General features: G+C 54.7%; 1 protein-coding gene across 1 annotated transcript; it reads left to right on the forward strand.

Annotated features, from left to right (window-relative positions):
* Positions 1-25135, forward strand: MYOCD (myocardin). The gene is made up of 13 exons (XM_066565655.1): positions 1-66; positions 3508-3563; positions 8095-8170; positions 10389-10550; positions 14517-14692; positions 16051-16176; positions 16551-16553; positions 16668-16921; positions 17262-17415; positions 19176-20117; positions 22656-22769; positions 23476-23533; positions 24130-25135. The coding sequence occupies exons 1-13, from the start codon at positions 60-62 to the stop codon at positions 24690-24692; spliced, it is 2691 nt and encodes an 896-aa protein (XP_066421752.1). The 5' UTR covers positions 1-59; the 3' UTR covers positions 24693-25135.
* The last annotated feature ends 179 nt before the right edge of the window (positions 25136-25314 follow it).

Raw genomic sequence — 25314 nt, forward strand, 5'->3', positions numbered from 1 at the left:
TTCTACAGCTCCGGCTCCAGCAGAGAAGGACCCGTGAGCAGCTGGCAGACCAAGGCATCATGCCACGTGAGTATCTCTTCTTCATCCTGGCTCACAGGGCTGTGCTCCTCCTGGGCACTGCTGGGGCACGGTGTGGCACCAGCTGCCTGCTCAGACCTGCAGCTCAGAGCTTCCAGAGGCTGCAGAGATGTGGTGATCCCTGGTGCTGTGCATTTATCACATAGACTGTAATGGCTCTGCTCAGGCTGGAGTCAGGAGAGATGCTTGCCTTACACCATCCAAAATTTCAGCTGCAGAGCTCCCCATCCCAGAGGTCACTTGGCAGGACCAGCAAATCCAGCTCCAGCAGAGGAGTCACAAAGCTGTTCACAAGGCAAGGGCAGAGAATCTCCTGTGCTCCTGTAAAGCCCAGGAACCTCTGTGACAGGACAAGGGAGAGGATGAGGGGCTCATTCCAGGCGGCTCTGGGCACTGCCTTGGCCCCAGTGCCCACATCAACCCCTGGAGGAGTGGGACATCCCCAGATGTGTGCCCAGGCAGGAGCCCACAGGGCAGAGCTGTCACTGCACACCTGAGGCCATGGGGGCTGCTTGCTGCAGAGTGACAGATGTGTTCCCCCTCTGCCCCCACCCAGCCCTCCTCACCTGGTATTCCAGCTGAAGGAAAAACTCCAGGACAGCATTATCATGAAACCATTCTGCACCAGAAAGTCAGAGCCCAAAAAGTCAGAGAATGAACACCATCCCCTTCTGCACCTGCAGGTGCATCATGAAAGCTGTAGCACCACTGGAGAAAGGATGTTGGGAGCTCAGCCCTGCTCAGTGGAACACTCCATCCTGACCTAGCTCAGGCTCCATGTGCAAATCTGTGCTTACCTGGGACCCAGGTAGAGGATTCTCCTTTCTGTCTCATCAAGGACCCCTTGGGTTCACTGCTGAGATCACCATTTCCCAGAGGCTGAGTCACTTCTGTCTCTTCTGGTTGCCCCTGCAGACTGTGATGGAGCTCCTGCCTAAGCAGCAGAACACCACCTCTCTAAGAGCATGGCCCTGGCACTGCTTGCTGCACCCTGTCCCTCCCCTGTCCCTCCTGGAGGATTGTGCTGAACCACAGACACCTTCTCAGGACATTCTGGTCAGCACCAAGCATCAGGAAAACTTGAGCAGGATGACAAAAACCATGTCAATGATTTTAAGACTGATAAATGCATACTCTCCATTTTTCACCTGCTTCTTTCTTTAAGCATTCAGATTTTATGCTGCCTGCCACAAAAGGGCAGGGGCTTTGATCACAAGACTCCAGGAGCTGAAGCTTTAGACAAAATGCTGTGATATTTGTTAGAGCAATGCAAGAACATGGGGCAGCAGTGCCCCCTGAGAGCTTTGTACACCTGGGGCTGCTCTGCAAGGCTGTGCTGTCACACGTGGCACCCCACGCCTCCAACCTGACACATTGCAGAGTGCTCAGCCAAATCTATTTGATGGCAACTGAAGGGTATTTTCCTCTTACTTACAGCTTCTTTGCACTCCCAACTTCTAGGCTGACATTTTGCAGTCTGGTTTCTGTCCAAGAAGACCATTTTGGGAAACTTGAGCACGGTTCACTCACTGAAAGTAATAGAAGAAAAGGCACTTATGCCATTATAAAAACAAACAGGCAGAATTTAACTGCTGAATTTGACATCAAGAGGAAGTGTCAGATGTTAGCATTTCATACATGGGAGCCCCAGCCAGTTTCCCCACAGCTTGGGCATGTGCAGACATTCCTTAGGAAAAACAAGTCCTTGTTAACCATATCTTCCCATGCCATGTTGGTTCTGAGGACCAGCAGGTGAGTCCCCCTGGCTGTGATGGACTGCAGAAATACCTGTGCTTGAAGGCCCTGCTGCTGTACACAGCCACCCCCTCACCCTCACTGAAGCCTTGAAACAGCTTTCCCCAGGTGATCAACACCACACACAGCACCTCTGCCCTGGTGCCCCCAGCCCTCACCCATTTCATGCTGAAATATCATCCCCTGACAAGTTCTCTCACCTGGCATTGCTAGCAATGTCTTTGTTTGTTCTGCAGACTGATACAAGCTGCAGCACCCCCATAATTCCTCCAAAAACCTTGGTAAATTACTAAACTCTGCATCACTTTCCCCTGGAATAGCCCAGCTCTTGGTCAGTGCCTGTAGCACGCTGCCAGCATCAGAACCTCACATCAGCAGGGCTGGGGAACTCATCTCTCTTGCTAACTCCATTTTCTCATGTGCACTGTTGAATTTTGCTTCTGATTAAACCAGCTGTCACCACGGCTGGTGGCTGCTCACTGGAGCGTGGCACAGCAACACCACTTTGTCTGTCTGTCTGTCTGTCTGTCTGCTTTCCAAATGGCAGGAGCAGGAATGTGCCTTCTGTGGTTTTCTGTCATTCCCTGGATGATTTTCCAGGGGTTGCCTGGGTGTTGACTACCCAAAGTCAATTCAGAGGGCCCCCAAAGCTTTCCTGTTTCTCCCTAATCTTCTTTTCATCCTCCCCTAGACTGATGGAGGATAACAAGGCCTGCATGAAAATAATTTCTGTCTTTATTGGATCCCATTCAGAAGATGGAAAGAGAATTTCTGTTGCCAGACAAAGAGTTGCAGCAGACTGTTTCTGTGGGTCAGGACACCTTCCCCTTCCTTGTCCCAATGGGAACAGTTAGTTTTGTCTGCTTACACAGACAGAAAAGAATTTTTGTAGGATGTGAGAAGTTTTAACCCCTTCACCATGCAAATTCTGCCTCAGTTTCTACTCCACCACAGTAGCAAAGGGAAATGTGCAAGATTCTCCATGACTGCAGTGCAGGCTGCTCCATGGGACTGGTGTTCACTGGTGCCAGAGCAACCAGGGATTATTTTTGGGAGCACCACTGGGTAAATCCTCCTTGAAGTCAGGAGATGCTGAGGACATGTTCTGCTGCTTGCCATGGGAGGTCCCAGGTGACACAGCTGCTTCTGAGCAGGGGACAGGACAAATGTCAGCCATGGTCAGTGACAGAAGAGGGATAAAGGAGCAGTTCCTCACTGGAGGCTGCACCACAGACCTCAGGAGCTGAGGCAGGTGTTAATTCTCCTGCAGGTTTTCTTTCAGCTGAGATCCTTCACAGGTGTTTGCTCTTCCCAGATCTGTCTTCTGGAGCTGTGGTGCCTCCCAGCACCTGCAGGGAACATGACAGGGAAAGGATTTCTCTGCTCTCTGCCGTGTCTCACAGAGCACTGTGTTTCAAAGCCTGCACCCCTCCCTGCCCACGTGCCTCCTGCTCTCCCCATGCTCTCCATCCCCCCTGCTCTCTTGCCACGGACTGGCTGAGAGCATGGGATTTCCCAGAGCTTTCCTGAGTTATTTTTAGTCAGCACAATAAAGAGAACAGCTAGTTTGTGTTGCTATTTTTATGGCACTCATTAAAATGCTGTTGCTGAATATCCTGGTAGCTGCTTGCTTCCGCTCCTGTGCTGACTGCTCCTCTTTCTTTCCTGTTGCAGCACTGAAAAGCCCATCTGCATTCCATGAACAGCGAAAAAGTCTGGAGAGAGCCAAGGTAACTCCTGCAGAGGGAAGTTCCCAAAGAGGGAACACACACAGGGGCTTGCTTTGCATGAGTCACGGGGTTTGAAAGCACCTTGCACCACTGTCCCCTCCTCTGGCACCCTCCACGCTGGCCCAGTGGCCATGGATGAGGGCAGGGAACCTGCTCTGCTTCCAGAAATGCTGCCAGGCTCACAAATCCCCTTCTCTGAGCAGGGATGGTTTTAAAAAAGGGCAAATGGGGCATCTGTGTGCTGAGCTGTGGGGTTTTACAAAAGGGTTCAGCAGGGCAGGGTTCAGCATGGCTTCGTCAGTCCTTGCAGTAAATGTCCAACCAGTGCAGCTGCTGCTTCCCCCCAGGTCACATCCACAGCCTGCTCCTCCTGCGCTGGCTGCTCTGCACCCCTGGCAGCCAGCTCAGAGCAGGGAACAGGGTCAGACAGTGAGCAGGGCAAGGCAGGGCCACCTCAGCCTGTCCCCAGGGAGCTCACACTTGTCACCAGGCAGGAGCTCTGGCTTTCAGCTCTGCAGTGCAGCTTGGCCATTAGGACATAACATCCAAGGCAGTAGCCATTTCCAGAAAACTTTGAAACTCTGTGATCCGATCACTTTTTGGGAAATCACATTGGTTTTCCAATCACCAGCAATGCAGCCTTGCTCAAGCTAGAGGGATGAGCCCAGAAAGGGAAGCCATTAATCATGCAGGTTTTGCTTGAACACAAGAATTTGTTCCATTAATCTGCAAAATGTGCTTGCAGTCACATAGGAAAGGACCTTTGCAAGGAAGAATGATTGTGAAACACAGGGAAGTGCTCTTCTGAACTTAAACACACTCCAAATCACTTGCCCCAAGTCTCCTGTGGTAATAAATGGCGAGCATAAGAAATACAGCATGACTCTGAAAGATTAGTATGCTTAAAAAATTTCAAGCAATCCAAAGTATCCTTGAAGTGTCATATATTTTACAGTTAAAGTATACATTTGTGTCTCTTTGTCTTTCTCTTCAAAAGCTTTCACTGGCTAGTTGCCTGGGGAAAGGGGAAGGATGGTCTAGTCCATCCCAAACCACGGGCATGTTTAGAAAGTGCTAATGAAGACACTGAGCACAGCCCATAATAAACATTATTCCCTTGCAAAGCTGCCCTGCTTAGACCTGGGAAAGGGAAGATCAGCAGCTGTTTCCAGACAGTCACTCCAAGACATTTGTTGTTCAGCTGGTGTTGTGCAAACAGAAAGCAGATAACTGTTCATGTGTTGTGAGAGCTCCTCTGCTTCAGCTGATGTTAAAAAAGCTCACATCTGAAGGGTTCATCATTTGCACCCCAGAGACACAAATGCATGCAGCTCATTAACAGCCAGGGTCCAAAGGAACTGGGGTCACAGCAGGAACACAGCTGTGGGACAGCAGCTGGAGCTGAGCCCAAGTCAGGACCTGATCTAAGGATTAGTTGGAAATGCATGATGTGAGTTTAAATGCACTCAGGTGCAGACACCAGCTTGCTCTGACCTGGCACAGGAACCAGGCAAACCCACATGGTCCAAGCACAGGATTGTGTTGGTGGAAAGAAGCTGTGAAAAATACGGGGGAAGGGTAAGGCTTTGTAAAGACTTTAGTAAATAAAATGTCTATTATTTGTTTAAACATGTCACTGGCTATGTTAGAGGCTGGCAGCAGGCCAGCACAGCAGACTTTGATGTCCTGTAATAGATTCCTGGGGTGGAGGACAGAGAGCAGGCCGGCTTTCCTGGGGCTGTCTGGCTCAGCACAGAGAGGCTGCAGGGTGGCTGCCCCAGAGCAGAACAGCCCCACTGGGCAGGTCACAGAATTCACAGAATTCACAGAATTCACAGAACCCCAGAATCACTGGGTTGGGAGAGACCTTCAAGACCATCGAGTCCAACCCATCCCCAACACCTCAACTCAACCCTGGCCCCCAGTGCCACATCCAGGCTTTGTTAAACACACCCAGGGATGGGGACTCCACCACCTCCCCGGGCAGCCATTCCAGAACTTTATCACCCTTTCTGTAAAACACTTTTTCCTAATATCCAACCTGTATTTCCCTTGGTGCAGCTTGAGGCTGTGTGCTCTGGCTCTGTCAGTGCTGCTGGAGAAAGAGCCCAGCCCCAGCTGAGCACAGGCACCTTTCAGGGAGCTGCAGAGAGTGACAAGGTCCTGACTAATGAGCACTGACAGACACCCACTGCCAGTGAGCTGCTCTGGTGCTCTCTGAGCTGTGCAGTGAGCCTTTGATCCCTGGTTCCCAGCCCAAGCTGTTCTGCTGAGGTTTGAGCACACTGCTGTGTGTATTCAGAGCTGGGTTTCTTTTTTCCTGCAGCACTTTTAAAAGCTGCTTTGCATCCTGTGCCCCAATAGCCCTCTCAGCTCTGGGCTGACCCCCTCCCCTCCCCTCAGCCCCCTCACTGATCTCATCTCTGACTCAGGGGTGATGTCTGTGGCTGCTGCCCAGGCCCTTCCATGGGCCCTTTCAGCTGCAGGGCACAGAACAGGGCTGAGCTGACACCCTGTGCTGTGGGTCTGAGGTTGTGGGCCATCTGCTGACCACTGGATTCTCCAGAGCCTTCTATACTTTTCCAGTGCATGGAGTGACTGATTTCTGCCCAAGGCCCTGTCCAGTGACCACTGCAGGAGCATCTCTGGTGCATTAAATCTTCATCCACTGCAGTGCCCAATCTGCTGGTTTAGCTGTGGCTAACTGTGACCTGACCACAGCCCTTCCCAAATGTCCTCCTTGAATCTGTAGCACATGAATTTCAGATCATCAGCTGTGCCAAACCCTGGTGCAGTGTAATCAGTTAGCCTTGAATGATTCAGAATGAGGGAGTATATCCTCCATCATTCAAGGCATTAACTAATATATTGACTAGCAGGAAAAATTGCTTTGTAACAGGATTTGATTTATTCTTGTTTAGACTCTGAGCCATTTCCAATTCCTCTGGTGATCCAAAGCTATGCTCCTTTTTTATATTAGTCTTATCCAGACCAAATTTCTCTGGCTTGCATGTGAGAAAGCCATGGGAGATAATGTCAAAACATGCTTTGAGTCAAGCTGCATGATATTCATTGTTTATTCCTGTACCAGAAAACTGTCATTTCTCCATAGAAGGAATTTTGGTTGGTGTGATGTGATTTGTTCATGATAAATCCATCCTGGCTGTTGCTCACCTCCATGCTATCTTCAAAATTCATTTATATAGATTGTTTGATTGCTTGGTCCAATATCTTGCTGTCTGCTTTATAATTTCCTGGTTTCTTCTTCCCATCTCCTTTAAAGCCAGCAATTACTCTCCTTTGCCCAGTTTCCTGGAGAACCATAGATAGCTGCTATTTCTCCAGCCTTGTGTGTCTCCAAATTGTTTGGGAACATGTAGCTCCTCTGAGTACCCTCTAACCTGTTCTCCAACCTGACAAGTGGGGTTTCTTCTCTTTTCTTGCTGAAGGTTCTTGGCTGAGCCACCTGTTTGATAAAGAGCCATTTGTCTTTTTAGTGAGGATGGATTTTAAAAGGCATTAAATCCTGTAGCCATCTCAGCAGTATGCTGAGAATTATTTCTCCTGTTTATGGAACCCAGACAGCACTTTCCATTGCCTGATCATGGCTGCAAAATTCCTTATAAGATCTTTTTCTTACGATCCTGTACATTTTGTACTGTGGATTTGCAGTTTTGCTCCAGCTGCTTTTATATTATTCTTTTATATTTATCCTTAAGATTTTAGTCTCTTTCAACTATGTACAATTTTTGTGCTATTTCTTCTTGCAGCTCAGCTTAGCTAAGAGCTTGTCTAAGTTGAGCTGTAGCTTTTCTTCACCAGGGGATAAGATTATATTTGTATTCTTGATGTCATCTGCCCTCAAGGCTGACTTTCTTGGCCTTTGTGGATGGTGTTCCTGTAGCTCTGTGTGCCTCTCTGTTCCCAAATCCATGAGGGAGCTGGCTCAAGGCTCCAGGACCGTGTCCAGCACCAGCCCAGCTGCAGTGACTGCAAAGCAGATTTTCCCAACCCCACATCACAGCTTGGGTGGGGAACCACGGAGCACAGGGGCTGCAAGGCTGCAGGAAGGTTAAGCCTCTGGCTGACCTGGGTTCAGAGTCTGAGTGAGTTCATTGCTTGTTCTGCCTGATGTCTCACCCCAGAGTGCTGGGCCTCCCACAGAAGCCACTGCTGCCAGGGCATTCTGAGCATCTCAGAGGTGACATGGTGGGCAGGCCCACCGCTCCCAGGGAAGAGTGTCACCCTTCCTATGTTCTCAGGACACTTCAGGCATCAGAAGCTCAGTGGTGATGGCAAAGGGCACAGAGTGGGTGCAGTGAACACTCAGCAGCTTCATGCACGTTGTTCCCTCTCTGAAGAACTTCTGCCCAAGAACAAGCCAGTATTTCAGGGATGAGAAATGTCATTTAGGAGCTCGCTCAACCCAGCTTGTAATAAATCCAAAAGAATCATGGGATGGCACAGGGGCAGGGGCTCTCAGTACTTTAGTGCTGCTCCAGGCAGGTAACTTTGCATTTGTGTTCTGCAGACTGAAGATTATCTCAAGCACAAGATCAGAAGCAGGCCTGAGCGCTCAGACCTGATCAATATGCACATTCTGCAAGGTAAGAGCTCCTCCCACATGCTCCCTGTGTCTCCTGCCCTGGGACTTGTGTTCTTCCTGCCCTTCTTGTGCTCCTTCAGGAATCTCATTGCCATTACTTTGTTCCAGCTGCCCATGGGAGGCAGGCTCAAATGGGACACGTTGTATGAAATTATGTCCAGAGCTGGTGTAAGGAAGCAGGACACACTTTTATTCCCTGACAGGCACAGTCCCAAGGCCACCCAGTCTTTCTCCCATCTCTGGCAGTGTAAGATGCTCTAAGGAACAGCTGTGAGAGATAATTCTGTTACACACTAGTGCCAATATCTGATCATGAAGAGTAAACCAAGGGAATTTGTTGTCCAGGGCACTGAAATTCCTATAGCAGATCATTGTAGCACCTTCCCAAGGCTGACCATCTTTTGTGCTGCTGTAATTCTGGATATTCTGTGTGACAGCCCATGCAGTCAGTGACCCAGGCAGGGCAGTATGAAAAGCCCTGCTATCAGTCTGTGAGCCACAGCAGCTCTCTCCTCTCCTCTCCTCTCTCATCCTGCTGTTCCCTCTCAGGCAGAGGGCTGGCAGGGCTGGATCCCATCATAGACAGCAGAACACCACAGTGTCCCTCGTTATCTCCAGAGATAACAAGATCCTTAGAGACAGAGAGGATGTGCAGCCTCCCTCCCTCCTTGAGTCCTGTCACTTGCCTGGAAGCAGCAGATCACTCTCTGGCAGCTGTGAATGCTGCCCTCTGCTCTCAGCATGGATGCAATCTGTATTTCCTCTTCCCTCTGGCAGGCAGGAGGGCTGAGCCTGGGTCCTGTGCTGGATCAGTGTTGCTCCCTTGCTTTTCCCCGGGGTTTCCATCCCAAAAATAAGCTAGCACCATTGCTTGTTGAAGAAATGAAGGGTGTGATTCCCTTAGGTTAAATAATGGAGCTGGGGGGGGGCTGTTACCAGACATGGAGGCAGCTGCAGTCCCTGGGCATGGACAGGGACAGAGGGACAGAGACTGCAGAGAGCAGAGAGTGCCTGGCTGTGCACGCAGCAAGATGCACGTGCTGCCCCACACCCCCTTACCTGCAGCCTCTGCTCACACCTCTGTCCATCCTGCTCTGCAGTTCAGAGCTCTGTCTTGGCATAGCCATTTCGTGGATTTGACTTACAAATCCATTTTGTTCACAACTGGAGCCAGAGGTGACTGGAACTGGCCAGGTGACACAGTTTGCATCATCCAGGTGCTTTACAGGCCTCCCTTCTGTTACAGTTCACCTCGAGGAGCTCATTTGTGTTCACTGAATGGCCCTAGAGCAGCTCTCTTGACCTCCTGTAGGGAATTTCCATGGTGTCAAGCCCTGTAGCTCATGTTCCCTACAGTATCTGTTCCAGAGTGTCCAGGCTTTGAAGAAAGAAGAAGCTACATGCAGCTGCCCTTACTTTAGACCCTCCAGGGTTTAGAAATTATCTGGTTTAGGATCCCACTCCCTCACTACTCATGCCTGGTCCAAGAGAGGAGCCAGATAGCTTTGTTCAGGAAGTCTTTCTGTTTAAGATGATATTCTTCTGTCACCCTTTAACAACTGGGGTTTTCTCAGCTGGCTTTGGTGGGGCTGCAGCTTCCAGATCTCCCTGCCTCTGATCTGCTCCTCCCCAGCTCATTTTTCCCTGAAGGCCTGGAGCACTGTAATTATGTCACCTCCAAAAGTCCACAGCCCAAGACTCAACATTTTTAATTCCTGCAAGCATTTACTCCAGGCATCAAGCACTGCCAGTGGTTCTATTCTCCAGCTGTTTCCCATCTGCACTAGCCCAAAAGGGGCCAGTGTGCTCCTGGCAGGGAGGAGCTGGAGAGCCCTTTGGCCCTTGTTGGTGGCACCTTGCTGATGAAGTTTCCATCACAGGTCACTCCTGGGCCTTGCAGAGGATGGTCCAGCTGTAGGCTGGGTTTGCAAGCCCAGGATGGTAGAGAGAGGCTCTTGTTTGGGAATGGAGAAGCTGGGCCTGAGGCTCAGAGATGTCCCAGATCAGCCCCACCCGGTGTGGCAGAGCAGATCCTGCTGTGCTGAGCCACGCTCAGGTAGCACAGCCCCAGGGGCTGTGCTGAAGGGCACCACATGGTCAGCTGGCTCCTGCTCTGTGCCAAAGCCCCCTGCTCATGAGAAATCTACTGCTAGGAAGGGAATCCTGAGTGCTGTGCCCACAGCAGCCCCTGGTGCTGATGCCTCTGTTTGGCCTTTCAGACTCAGCTGCAGAGGGGTCCATCCAGTCCACCCAAATGAAGCTGAAAAGAGCCCGGTTGGCAGATGACCTCAATGAGAAGATCGCGCTCAGGCCGGGTCCTTTGGAGCTGGTGGAGAAGAATATTATTCCTGTGGACTCAGCTGTGAAAGAGGCCATAAAAGGTACTGACAGTGCATGTGAGTGATGAGTGTGTGCATGGAGTGGGGCAGGGGCTGCAACAGTGACTGCAGGAAGGGACCAGCCTGGATGTAAGAGCTGCTTTTATTGCTTCAATTTAATTATTTTCAGAGTAACCATCCCAGTCCAGCACAGCCTATGAGCACAGAGCTCTCATCTTAGAGCAGTGACACAAACACGCACCTGTTCTCAGCCACATTCCCCCAGAAAGAACTTCCCTTCTTACACCCCTTCCCTCCCCAAGGCTCTGAGCACAGAAGTGATGCTGTTGGAGAGAGGACACTCCTCCCTTCAGCATGGGAGAGAACCTGAGTGCACAGGGGTTGGTGGTGAGATTCTCCCACTCGTGCCCTGCCAAGCTCTCACATCCCAATAAATGGGGGTGGAGTGGCCCCAGTTCAGGAAGGCTGAGGGTTCTCTTTTATTTTTTACCACTGGTGCTGGTGGTATGCAGGACCCAGCAGAGCAGGATGCTGCATCCCTGGGGTGTGGAGCATCCTTGGGGTGCTAAATTGCTGGAGAATATAAACAGGGCACACTCCTACCAGCCAGACCCAGCAATTCTCTTATTCCTAACCTTGGTTTTCTTCCATCACCTCCTCCCACCAGAGGAGGGAGGAAGAATCATCCACAATTACTTCCCCCACGCTGCTGCAGGGAAGCTGCTGTGGGAGCCAACACAGAGCAGAAAGGTGACTCAAATTTCACCAGGGCTCAGTGCCAGGACAGGGAGATCCAAAAGCAGAGAAAGGAGCAGGAAAGCCAGCAGGGTCCTGCAGTGACAGGGCAGCAACTCTTATTTTTGAAGTCTGGGGCTGTGTCCACATGTCCAAACTGGCACTCAGGTCTCCAATGAGGCACTGAGAGCTGCTCTGTTCTGTTGCTCTTGTTCTGTTGCTCACAATTCCTCAATTAATGGGATCATTTCCATTGGCATAATCCCATTTGAAGTGTCTGTTCTGGAGCTCAGAACAGGCTGGGGACAATGGCAGGGTTTTGGGGAAGAAAGGGTTTTGGAGTGACAGAAGAGATGCCAAAAATGAGAGTTGAAACAGGAAGCACTTTGATTTTTATTTCATCTCAGAAACCATATTAAATGACATGAAATACTCCAGGCTCAGATACTGCTCTGTCCTGCCCCACAACTATTCCTGCTCTTGGTTTGGGGCTGTGAAATGCAGGCTGTGTATGTACAGCAGCTTCTCCAGCCTGGCCCTGGAGCTGCTCCATTCCCAGCATGTTGCAGCTCTCCTATTTGAAGGTGAAATGTTCCAGGACTCTGCCTGAAGAGGAATTTTTAAGGAGAGTTCAAGTAAAATCTCCCCAGCCACTCAGTAAAGGAGAGTACAGTGGAAAAAAAAAAGGTTCAAAAAAATCTCCCCCTTTATAAACATTTGAGGCAGTGTGAGCATGACTTTATCCCCTGGAGCTGAGGTTTGGAGACTGGAGAAATGAGCTTGAGTCTTGAATACAGCATCTCTCCAGCTGCCTTGTCAGGAGCTGGTGGTAAACAGAGATTTACGGGACCAAATTGTTAAAAAGTCTGGCTTAAAAATTATTTGTTCCGTTTTAAATTTCTCCCTTTCACAATGCTGTTCTATCACATTGCTGGGGAAAAACGTGTCCTTGTAAGCCAGTTCCATCCCATTTAGGGTCAAACATGCAGCTCATGAGGGTCCAGCATGAAGTTGCTTGGTACCATAGGGTGCCATGAGTAGAAGGTGGTGCAGAAACCATCCCTCAGGTCTCTGCAGAAGAAAGGCCCAAGTTGAAGGATCCTCAAGCTCCTTTTGGGAGTCAGAGGCCCCTTGTGGTACTCACAGTTTGGGGCAAAGGGCTGAACACATAGCGGAGATGAGTACTGGCACTTCTGAACGTTAAGCCTTTTGTTTTTGCAATACCAGAAAGATGACAGGGTTTAAAATCATTTTACTTTAACCTTGGAATCTCAACTGTTTATACAGTGGAAAGTTCAGCTGACGTGTTCCTCTAATCACCTCCGGCAGGGTGAGCAGAAAGTGCCAGACCCCAACCGAAAGCCCAAACGTCCCAGTGACAGGAGGCCTCCAGTGCCCTGCATAGCTGAGCAGTGATACAAGGAACTTTTTTTACCAGGTCCTTGTCATCACTTTGTCCAATGCGCTCCAGAGGACAATACCCAGTGCATTAGAAACAGCCTGGAGCAAACACCATCCTGCCTGAGATTACAGCAGGGACACGGGACTGAGAAACAATACGCTCAGGCAGGGCTGGGTGAGAGCAGGGCAGATAAGGGAAGCATTCCCCATTGGCACAGCCCTGTGGTATCAAGCAGCAGGATGCAGCACATTCCTGTCATGCTGTGTCCTGAAGGTCCCTTGTGCTCCCAGCTTTGACACCACTTCCCAACACACGCTCCCCTGCCAGCGCAGCAGGAGCCCTGCAGCTCCACAAGTCCCCCTTGCTTGGAGTAATTTGTCCCAAGAGGGGATGTCCATGGTGGCCTGCAGCTCCCATGCAGCCCAGGTGGCCCAGGCAATGCTGCAGCTCCTCAGGGACCTGTTTGGGTGCTGCCTCTGATGGAGAGGACACAGACCCTCTTTCCAGGGACAGCAAGTTGAACACAGCTGATCTCATTTCCCCAGCCCATGTCTGGGCAGCAGCTCAGGCAGGGAGCAAGGGCTCTGTCCTCGCCCACCCTGGCACCAGCAGCCACAGGGAGTGCAGATAACCCTTATCTCTCAGATAGGGGCAGGGGTCAGAGCAGGAGGTGCGTGTCGTTGAGAAGGTGCACATTGCTTGAGCAGCAGCAGGGACAGGTGGAAGCTTGTCCCCAGGCCCTTCCTATTTCCCCATTTGTCACCTCACTATCAGCGTGCCAAGCTGCCTGACAAATGCCAGACATGAGCACGAGGAGATTACGAGTGTGGCCACGCTGCTCCTTCCTCTACCCCCACCTGCAGCTCTCCCGAGGCTCACATGAGACCTTTTTTTCTCAGCACTTTATTTATCATCAAACCTCGGGGTCAAGAGCCCTTGCCCATCTGACTAGCAGATAACAGTGCAGGAGCTGTGCAGGCAGGGCAGCCTGGGGCTGTCGGGCAGGCAGCAGAAGTGTTTGGAACTGTGTCCTGTGGGTGAAACCTGTGCACAGACACAGGATGTGGGAGCCTCTGTGCACCTGCAGCCACATCCACTTTTGTTGGCTCTTGTGCTGTGAGCAGATGGATCACGTTCCGAGCTGATTTCAACCTCACTCCTTCTGCTGAGGACAGAGTCCCTGCGTGGTGTGGGTGTTCAGCTGGGGTGCTCAGCTCAGGGAGGGTGAATGGTGCCCCTTCTCCCATCCCAGCCCAGTGGAGGGGTGGGATGGCAGAGCCCCTCCTGCACCAGCCCCACCTGTCTGCACCAGCCCTGCTGTGCTGGTGGAATGGGCCCCTCCATCCCCTCCTCTCTCCTGTCCCAAGGAACAAGGGCCATGGTCCCAGCTCCTCCATCCCCTCCTCTCTCCCACAGGACACAGTCCATGGTCCCAGCTCCTCCATCCCCTCCTCTCTCCCTGTCCAAGGAACAAGGGCCATGATCCTGGCTCCTCCATCCCCGCCTCTCTCCCTGTCCAAGGAACAAGGGCCATGATCCTGGCTCCTCCATCCCCGCCTCTCTCCCTGTCCAAGGAACAAGGGCCATGATCCTGGCTCCTCCATCCCCGCCTCTCTCCCTGTCCAAGGAACAAGGGCCATGATCCTGGCTCCTCCATCCCCGCCTCTCTCCCTGTCCCGAGTGCTCTGTCCCTGGCTCGGGTCCCCCTGCTCTCCCCCAGCCGCGGGGCACCCCCGGAGGTGCCCGAGCCCCCCGTGTGCCCTCACGCAGGGCCGGGGAGGGTGCGGCGGGCGCGGCCCAGCTCCCCACAGGCTCACCCCGTGCCCCGTCGCTCCCCGCAGGCTCTGACCGTGGCCCCTCTGCCCCCGCAGGCTCCCAGGGCGGCTTTCCCCGGCAGAGCGACGCCTTCGCCTTCGAGGAGGACAGCAGCAACGACGGGCTGTCCCCGGAGCGGCCCCGCAGCCGCGGCTCCCCGGGCCCCGCCGAGCCGCCCCCCGGCTCCAAGGCCCCGGAGCCGCCCCCCGCCGGCCCTGCCGGGGCTCCTCAGGTAGGGAGAGCCCTCCTGGGGCCGGGGGACATGCGGGGGGACAGACCCGTGTGGCACAGGGGGTGGCACAGGGGATGGCACACACAGGGGAAGGCACAGGGGAGCGACACGCGGGGTCCCGGGCCGGGGAGGTGATTCCTGCTCTGTGCTCAGCACTGATGAGGCTGCACCTTGAGTGCTGTGTCCCGTCCTGGATCCCTCAATTTAGGAAGGATGTGGGGATGCTGGAGCGCGTCCAGAAGAGGCAACAAGGATGGTGAGGGGTCTGCAACACAAGTCCTGTGGGAGCGGCTGAGGGAGCTGGGGTTGTTTAGCCTGAAGAAGAGGAGGTTCAGGGGAGACTCATCACTCCCTACAGCTCCCTGACAGGAGGGTGCAGCCAGGGGCGGTTGGGCTCTTCTCCCAGGGAACAGGGACAGGACAAGAGGACACAGCCTTCAGCTGCACCAGGGGAGCTTCAAATTGGACATTAGGAAGAAATTTTTCACTGAAAGAGTGGTTGGGCATTGGAATGGGCTGCCCAGGGAGGCGGTGGAGTCACCATCCCTGGAGGTGTTTAAGAGCCTGGATGTGGCACTCAGTGCCATGATTTGGTTGACAAGGTGGTGTTAGGTCACAGGTTGGGATCGATGATGTCAAAGGTCTTTTCCAGCTGTGTTAATTCTGTGATTCTGTGACATTCTGTGACATTCTGTGACATTCTGTGTCGTTCTGTGTATCTGGGACCGTGGGGGGACGGCGCTGCGCGGGGCCGGCGCGCCCACTGCCGGCCGGCGGGGGCATTGCAGCCCCGGGGAACGCCGGGCTGCGGTGGAGAGAGGGACTGGGGGGAACTGGGGGGAACTGGGGGAAACTGGGGGAATGTAGAGGCTGGGGAAACGGGGGGACTGGGAGGAAATTGAGGGAATGTGGAGGCTGGGAGAACGGGGGACTGGGGGGTAATGGGGGAGCTGGAATGGATTGAGGCAGACTGGAGGGGCTGGGATGGACGGGGAGGAAAGGGAGGAACTGGGGCAGACTGGGATGGGGGAGGACCAAAAGGATTTTGGCCATCCACGGGTCAGCTGGGAAGAGTGGGCTGGTCTGGAGGATACTGAGGGGCTGTGGGCAAGGATACAGGGCTCAGGTGAAATTGGGAGGGCTGGAAAACCAAGAAGGAGTGTGGAGGCAGAGGACTGGGAAAGGACTGGGATAGCCTGAGGGTGTGGCTGGGATAGACATGACGGGGCTGGGATGCACTGAGCCATCTGTGGAGATTTGGGACAACACGGGGTGAGAAAACGGGGCACCAGGAGCCCGAATCCAGGCTGGACAGCCCTGGCTCCGGCCCCACAGCCCCTGTCACCTCTCCCTTGCAGGATCGTCCCCCCAGTGCCGATGGGCACGCTCCGGACGCTGCCCCGGGGCAGGGCAGCCAGTGCGACAGCCCCAAGCAGCCCGCGGGGCAGGAGAGCCCCACGCTCCCACTGCCCTCTGCCGTGAAGGTAATGCCGCTGCCTCCAGCTGCCCAGGAGAGGAACCAGCCCGGGGCAAACAAGCCTGGAGCACCCACGTGCTGTGCCACAAACGTGTGGGAGCTCTGGGCTCTGGCCTTAAAGGCTTTGAATAATTCAGACAACCTTGTGTCGAAAACTAATTTAAATAATTGCGTGATGGTACAAGATACAATATTACACCTTGCTAGAGGGAATTGCTTGAGTCCTGCGCTGAAAACATCCCCTGGGGCTGAAGCAGGACGAGATACCAGGCCACACTGGGGCACCTCCCAGGCAGGGAGGGTCATTCTGCATCTCATGTGCTCTCCAGCCCAGCTGAGATGGGACACAGTGCCAAGGGAGTGCCCCACATCCAGGCTCAGCAGGTCTTGGAGCTGGGTGCCAGCAGGAGCTGCCTTTGTTCTGTCCCTGGTCCCTGGGGTCCCATGGGGATGACAGAAGCTCTTCTCACCCCTAGTTCCTTTCCTTCCTTCCAACAGTCCAAATCATCCAGTGACAGCAAGAACCGTCACAAAAAGCCCAAGGACACCAAGCCCAAAGTGAAGAAGCTCAAGTACCACCAGTACATCCCTCCAGACCAGAAAGCAGAAAAGTCCCCTCCACCCATGGATTCTGCATATGCCAGACTGCTCCAGCAACAGCAGCTCTTCCTGCAGCTCCAGATCCTCAGCCAGCAGCAGCAGCAGCAGCAGCAGCACTTCAGCTACCCTGGGATGCACCAAGGACAGCTGAAGTGAGTGGCACTGTGCCAGCAGTAGGACTTGGTCCTGTTTCTCTCCAGGCTTTCCCCTCTGTATCCATTTGTGCCAGAGCAAGGGGATAGAGGCACACCACTGAAACAGAAAAGTTTGGGAGCAGCACAGACTCCTTCCAAGGCACTCTGGCTTTGCATACTGGTTGGGGCACCTGTGGTGGGACACCAGCCATCCCCTACAGGCCAGCCTGGTTTTCCTTAGCCATCCTGAAGTCTCACATAGGAGACAGCAGACCCAGGGGAGCAGAGGGATGGGATGCTGGGCACAAAGACCCTGGGGGAACAGACAAATTACCCCAAATCTCCTTTGTTATTTCAGGCAATCAAATGAGCAAATGGTCAAAAGCTCAAATCCTTCATCAACTTCTGGCAACAACACCCCTCTTTCTCCAGTGAAAACCACCTTTTCAGGCCAGTCTTGTGTCTCATCTATCAAGCCAGGCCCTCTGCCCTCCAACCTGGATGATCTCAAAGTGAGTGCAAACTTTGTCACTGCAGGAGCAGAATGTCACAGCCTGGGTGTGCAGTGCTGCCTCCGAGTGGGTCAGGGGAGTGCCACAGGCTGGGAGGGGCCGTGTTAGAGATCAGCACACCTGACCCCCCTGCTCTGAGCCCCCCAGGAGAGCAGCACAGCACCCTGGGGCAGGGCTTGGTCACTGGGGAGGCTCTGAACACCAGGGCTGGCTGCTCTGCAGGTGGTGAGGGGTGCACTGCTCCAGCCTGTGCATCAGCAAACCAAAGGTGCAGCCTGGGGAGGCTGCAGGTCAGGCTGAAGGATGATCTGAGCTGCTGCTCCTGCAGCTCCTGGCTCCATCCCTGTGTGGGTTTGACTCTGTGGGTGCTCTGACAGACCAGCCAGGGGCCAGTAGAGCAGCATGTCCCCCCCTCAGTGACTCAGCTCCTCAGCCAGGCCAGCTCAGCTCTGCATGACCAGGTACCTCCTGCTCCATGCACTGTTTTGAACCCCTCTCATGTAGGCAAGAAAGGGTGTAGGGGAGAATGCCTCATATCAGCTGTTCTTTTATTCTTTGCTAATGGACCCTCAGTCACTGGGAAGGCCAAATCCTTCTAGGAGCAGAGACCTGGGGGCAGCCCTGAGGTAGAAACAGCTGAGTTTGCCCTAGCTCAGGTGACTGAATCATGTGCCTGAGCACAGAGCATGTGGCTCAGTCTCTGAGCTGTCAGATGGCTCCTGGTCTGGTCTAGAGCCCTCTGCTCATGGAGAAATCCACTGCTAGGAAGGGAATCCTGAGTTGCTTCCCTAACTACTGGTTCATGCTGGTTCATGGAGGAGTCACAGTTCTCAGAGGAAGGAGGAAGGTTTTGCTGTTAGGAAAGGCTGGGCAGTGGTCAGGCCTGTGCATGATGACTGTGGTGACTGCAGGTGAGACAGGGAGCACCTGGGAGGTCAGAGGTTAAAGCTGGAAGCTGTGATCTGAGACTCCTTGTTAGAAGCACTGGGTTTCTAAAGGGCTGATCTGCCACTGAGACTTGATGGGTTTTCTCTTTGAGCCAGGTCTTATGAGCTCTCAGAGGAATTCATCACACCAGAGATAGCTCAACTACCCCAAATGGCATAAAATTAGCAGCATGGCTTCTGAGGTAGTGTTGGAAACAGGAAAAGTTTTAATAAAAGGCAAAACAACAAAGTTCTTACAGAGAAAAACCAAGCTAGGGGCTTGCTCCTGCTAAAGCTAAAGAGGAGCAAGCCCCTAGCTTGGTTTTAGCAGGAGCAAGCCCCTAGCTTGGTTTTTTCTCAAGAACCAAGAGGTTCTTGCTCCTGTTAAAACACTGCACAAAAGCAATTATTTCATGTTTTTCTCTTCTTTTTCTAGTGAATTGCTTAGGCAGGACCTTTTGCCTCTGTCCAGTTGGTTAGCCCTAGGTTTGAGGTGAAGTCTCAAAGCTCCTATGAGGTGTCTTTTTACCAAATTGAGGAGAGAAGCTTCTGGGCTTTTTCCCTTTTTAAGGAGCCAAAGGATAATTTGGTCCCTCTGTCAACAAGGGGCGAACATCCCTACAGAGACTGACCATGAGTGATTTCCCTTCCAGGTGTCGGAGCTGAGGCAGCAGCTCCGGATCCGCGGCCTGCCCGTGTCGGGCACCAAGACTTTTTAAGGAGCCAAAAGATAATTTCCTTTGGCTTTTTAAGGAGCCAAAGGATAATTTGGTCCCTCTGTCAACAAGGGGACACATCCCTACAAAGACTGACCATGAGTGATTTCCCTTGCAGGTGTCGGAGCTGAGGCAGCAGCTCCGGATCCGCGGCCTGCCCGTGTCGGGCACCAAGACGGCGCTGATGGAGCGGCTGCGGCCCTTCCAGGAGTGCAGCAGCAGCACGGTGCCCAGCTTCAGTGAGATCACCACCGTCACCTTCCCCGTCACCCCAACAAGCACCCTGCCCAGCTACCAGTCCCAGTCCTCCACCAGCATGTTATCCAATGGTTTCTACCACTTTGGCAGCACCAGCTCCACCCCGCCCATCTCGCCCGCCTCCTCCGACCTCTCGGTGAGCGGCTCCCTGCCCGACACCTTCAACGATGGGCCCATGGCTTCTCCACAGTTTGGCCTCCAGCCATCACCAGTGCAGGGCAGCGCTGAGGAAAGCCTCATGAGCAGCATGAACGGAGGGAGCATCCAGCTGGAACTGGAAGGGATAGACACGGAGAAGGACAAGATGCTGGTGGAGAAGCAGAAGGTGATCAATGAACTGACGTGGAAGCTGCAGCAGGAGCAGAGGCAGGTGGAAGAGCTGAGGATGCAGCTCCAGAAGCGGAAGAGAAGCAACGGCCTTGAGGAGAAGCAGCAGCCTGCTCAACATTTCTTTGGTGTCCCCATCAAGCAGGAAAACACCGTGTCCAGCTGTCCATTTGCATCCAAACAAATGGCCCTGAAAGGCCAGGCGGGCAGCTCGGATAAGCTGAGTAACTGTGGAGTGCCGCAGGTGCCCCACATCGTGAACAGCCACTGCTTGGAGCCCGCAGGGCAGAGCACCGTCACCTCCTCGACATTCCTGAGCCCGCAGTGCTCCCCGCAGCACTCTCCCCTGGGGGCTGCCAAGAGCCCCCAGCACATCAGCCTGCCACCGTCCCCCAACAGCCACTACCTGCTGCCGCTGTCCCCCGAGGGCCGCAGCGGGTCCCCCCCGGGCGGCAGCTGCCTCCGCACGGCCCCGGTGAGTGCCAGCCCAGCCCGCACGCCTCCGCTCGCACCACACGGGGGAGGCCTTGCCGATACCTTCTGCAAGGGCAGAAAGTGTCCCAGATGGGCAGTGGGATGGAGGCTGACAGCACTGCAGGGTCCTGTGCAGGGTTTCTTCTGGGGAGCCCTGCCACCGCAGCCAGTTGTCCTGGAGGGGTGACAACACAGCTCTCGTGCCCCATGGAGCCCTGGGGAAGCCCTGGCACTGCTCCCCTCCTCCCCAGGGCACCCCAGCACTGCTCTCTCTGTCCCTGGGTGAGCACTGGCAAAGCTGCCCATGTCCTGGGAGAGTCCTGGCAGAGCATCCTCTGCCCTATGGAGCCCTGGCACAGCTCCCTCTGCCCTGGGGAGCTCTGGCACAGCTCTCTCTGCCCCTGGAGGAGTCCTGGCAAGCTCCCACTTCCCTGGGGGAGCACTGGCACAGCTTCTTCTACCCTAAAAGAGCCCAAACCCAGCTGCCTCTCCCCTCAGGGGGAGTCCTGGCACAGCTTCCTCTGCCCTTGGGGGAGTCCTGGCACAGCCGTGCCCCATGGAGGCCTGGCACAGCTCTATACACAGCAGGGAGGCACCAGCGTGGATCCCTCAGCTCCTGGGAGAGCCCTGGCACAGTTCCTACACCCCTGGGAGACCCCACTGCAGGGCTGCAGGGCTTCCCAGGAGCTTGCCAAGCCATTGTGGCTCCCAGCAGCATGTGAGGGATTTTCACCACTGAGCTGGAGGAGAGCAGCTCCCCTGGGGAAGCCTTTTCTCAGGAAGCTGGAACAGGGCTGGCAGCTGAGGTCTGCAGTCAGAGAGAGCTTGTGCCTCCCCACCAGGCCAGCACAGAGCTGTCCTCAGCAGCCACCACTGCTCACTCAGCCCCCTGGACAGGTACAAGTACCTGGGGAGGGGGAAACGCTGCTAGCACAAACAGCACAAGGCTCTGATCACAACCCCAGTGCTGTCCCAGGGCTGCCCAGGCAGCAGCAGCACCTGTGCCATGCAGTGCTAGGTGTGCTCCCAGGGGTGTGGCAGGGCAGGCTGGGTGTGTGGGACAGCCCAGCCACAGCGGCCCTGAGCAGGCACTGGGGTGCAGCCCTGCACAGTGGCACAAAGTGGGGCTCAGGAGCATGGCAAGGTAGGTGCCATGGGCAGCTGTGAGGTGGGAAAGGGCAGCAGTTCAGGGTGAGGAGGAGCACAGACAGAGCTGCCAGTGGAATGGGCAGGGAGGGCACTGGGGCTGTGCAGGGGTGGGGAGGGTGATGGCAGCACTGGTTTGGGTGAGTGGGGGCAGAGCAGGGGATGCAGGGGGTGAGCCTGGCACTGGGCACTGCAGCAGAGCTCTGGGGGCACTGGGACACAGGGCTGATATCCCAGAGAGGCAGCAGGGCTGCTCTGGACAGATGGACAGTGGTCAGTGAGGCTCAGGAGGGAGCAGTGACACCACAGGGGCACCCCCAGCTGCTCCCTCACTGCCCAAGGGCACGGGGATGGTCCCATTGTGTCCTGCAGCTCATCCCAACTCCACCACCACCCATCCTGGATGGATATCCAGTCCCTGCTGCCTGCAAGGGACTCCTGGGGGTGAGGGTCCTTCTTGAGCAAGAGCTCTTCCTTTGTGCCCAGCACTGCAGTGCTGTTTCCCATGAGCCAGGGGCAGTGTTCCTTCCAGCTCCCCTCCACAGAAAGGTGGCCAGGATGTGCATGGCCAGGCAGAGTGACCCCACTGCTGCCCTGCATCCAACCCCCCTGGAGGGACAATCCCCTGGGGCTGGTGTTTGTGGGACAAGGCCATGGCCAGGCAGCAGGGAAGGACACACAAGGGCCTGGAGGTGATGGGGACAGCAGCTGACAGGCACTGTGCTTCAAATGCCATCCATCCTGAAGGAGAGCCTGGCAAAAAGGTGGCAAAGACATGCAGGCAGAGATTTCCCTCTTCTGAGTGACCTTCCCTGGCCTGAGCTCTGTGAGATGCCCCCAGTCAGGAGGTGATGGGGAGGGGCTGGGGAGGTGCCTCATGTGGGATTCACATTCTCTGAACCTGAGAGAAGCAGAGAAAAGAACGATCAAAACAATTCTTCTCTCATTTGCTGCACCTGTGTTGTTCACAAGGGGAATGCATTGTGGAAGATTTGCTTACCTGGAGGGAATTGGTAATTGGATTCTGCTGAGAGCGTTTTGATCATTCTGTTCTCGGCTTTTCTCAGGCTCAGAGAATGTGAATCCCACACCTCATCACTGGCCAAGCACAGCTGACCACCAGCAGCATCTCTGCCTTCCCTTTGTCCTGCATGTCCCCAGGACACCAGGCTGTCCTGTGCCACCGTGGCTGGCAGTGACAAGGGGCCAGCCTGGCCCTGGCTCTCAGAGCTAGCTCAGGGAGCTGGTTTACCTGCCTCTATCCTGCTCAAAGCCAGGCATTTGTGGTTGGTTTGACCCATAAAATTGTCATTTTCCCTCACCAACCTCAGCAGGATGAGAGCCAGGGCTCCTGCCATGCACTGACTCCATTTCCCTGTATCTCCCCATGCAGATGGCTGTGCAGTCAGGCCAAAAGTTTTCTATTTCATCCCCAAGTTTTTGTAAGTCAAGCCCAGCCCTGTCAGAGGTAAAGCAGCCTCCACCCTATGAGGATGCAGTGAAGCAGGTAACTGCATGGTTTTTGTTTTCTCCAGGCCTAGGGCTGCCCCTGCTGTCTGTTTGCAGTCAGTGGGACTCAGGTGCAGCAGTCCCAGCCCCTTCTGGTCTCTGGGCAGGAGCTGTTTCCATGAGGAATGGGCTTTCCTGAAGGGTTAGTGCTGTTCCTGCAGGGAGGACTGGCCATCACCCAGGAACACCCAGGAACACCCAGGAACACCTTCGTTCCCATCAATCTGGGAGCAGCCTCAGTGCTGGGACTGCTGGTGCCTTTGGGAAAGTGGAGTGATGCTGTTGGCAGGGTGAAAATGGGTTTGTGCCAGCGTGCAGGAGATTTGCAGGTTCTGGTCAGGGAGAGGAGGGAGACTGGGCAGTGCAGGCAGCAGGGAGGGCAGGCAGGCACGTGCCAGCGTGAGATTCTGGGGCCAAAATGTTGTGTCCTGAGGGCCCTGGGACAGGGCAGGCTGTGGTGGCCACAGAGCAGAGGGTTGGCAGCAGGGAAGGTGCTCTGCTCCCTGGATCATTGTGCCACATCCCTGCAGTGCCCTGAGTGCTGCTGCCAGCCCCGTGGTGGTGTGGCCTCTCTTCTGTGTGGGAGGAAGCCATTTGTGGGGTCTAGAGCCATCCTTTCTGGGGTCTAGAGCATCTACCTGGCTTGTGGCTGGAGGGACTCTCCTCCTAATGGCCTCTACTCTCCTCTTTGTCGTTTGCTGCAGCAGATGACACGAAGTCAGCAGATGGATGAGCTCCTGGATGTGCTGATTGAGAGTGGAGGTATGCTCTGCTTCCCTCTTCCCCTCTGGGGCTCCCCCTCCAGCCAGCATCAGTCTGTGGGGCTCAGTGCACCCCAGCAGAGCTGCCTGAGTCGAGTACAGCTTTCCCCTGCCCTCCCTGTGCCAGCAGCCACTGAGATTGGATCCAAAAGCACATTGGCCCTCCTGGACCCTGCTCCTGCGTGTGCCAACCCCATGGGGTGGTCTGGGCTCGGCTGTCACCTGTGCAGAGAGAAGGGACAGCAGGACAGGAGCTCTGTGCACAGCACTGCCAGCCCCCTGCCCACACAGAGCCCCCAGTGCCCCCTCATCCCCAGGGCTGCCAGTGCCATCTCCCATACAGAGCACTGCTGCTGCCCTCCCCTGTGCAAGGTGCTGCCTGTGCCCTTCCCCAGCCCCTTGGGGACAGCTGCCAGTGCTTGTGCCCTAGGGACTGTGTCCAAACCCGGGGGATAAGGTCAGAAAGCGGGAATGTGTGAGGGAGGGTGGGCAAGCAGTGCCAGTGGGATCGAGCAGGTCTCCAGAGGGATGCCCAGGAGGTCAGCTGTGGTGATGGGCACTGCCAGGGCACCTCAAATGCCTCTCCTTTGTTGACAGAAATCCCAGCCAATGCCAAGGAGGATCGTTCCTGCCTGCAGAAGGTGCCTCAGATCATGGTGTCCGCGGGGAGCTCGGGTGGCCCTGTCCCCAAGGGCTCTGCCCCCTTCGAGCCGGTGCCCCCGGCCCCGCTGCCCTTCGAGCACTGCCCGGGCAGCAGCGACGCCCACCTGGAGGTGCTGCTCAACAGCCCCCTGGGCAGGGTCAGCGAGATGGCCCTGCTGAAGCTGGGGGCAGAGGAGCCCCCCTTCGAGGGCATGATCGAGGGCTTCTCTGGCAAGGCTGCCGACGAACTGCTCAACTCCCAGGAGATTTTACAGACTCCCCTGTCGCCCATGGACACCCAGCTGTCCCCTTCCCCTGCCGAAGGCTCTGCTCTACAAATGAGTTTCACTGAGTCTCCGTGGGAAACTATGGAGTGGCTGGACCTGACCCCCCCCAGCTCGGCCAGCGGCTTCAGCTCGCTCACCCCCGCGGGCCCCAGCATCTTCAACATCGACTTCCTGGATGTGGCTGACCTCAACCTGAACACCAGCATGGACCTGCACCTGCAGCAGTGGTGAGGGGACGTGCTGGGGCAGGGGGCTGTGAGCCTGCAGCAGGCAGCACAGCGCTCCTGTCGTGCCACAGAACATGCAGGGCCAACGTGTGCCTCATCCAGGGGAAACTGGAGTCATTTTCCCAGCATATAGGACTTGTTTGGATTTCCAGTCACTGAAAATTGACAGCACAACTCTGGTACTTTGGTTTTCCTCCATTGACACAACCCCACAGAGGACACCACCAGTGCCTGAAACAACACTTCCTTTGATTGACAAGAACTTCCATTTTCTTTCTTTAATCTTTCCCCCCTCCCAGTTTTAGCAGTCACTCTTGTGAGAACTGGAGCAGCTCATGACAAGACTGTGTGGTGAGGTGACCTCACCTGGGTGGCAACAGGAAATCATGGAGAGGGAAACCCACTGTTGCCTTGCCTCCTCTCCTCTCCTCTCCTCTCCTCTCCTCTCCTCTCCTCTCCTCTCCTCTCCTCTCCTCTCCTCTCCTCTCCTCTCCTCTCCTCTCCTCCAGACAGACCTGTTGGGCTCACCTTGGCCGTTCCCATGCCAGGTGAGGAGCAGGGGCTGTGCCCAGCCAGGTGCCAGCACCCTTTGTGCACAGCCGGGCTCTCTCCTCCCTCCTGCCCAA

This window comes from Molothrus aeneus, chromosome 25 (genome assembly GCF_037042795.1).
Source record: "Molothrus aeneus isolate 106 chromosome 25, BPBGC_Maene_1.0, whole genome shotgun sequence".
Taxonomy (NCBI): Eukaryota; Metazoa; Chordata; class Aves; order Passeriformes; family Icteridae; genus Molothrus; species Molothrus aeneus.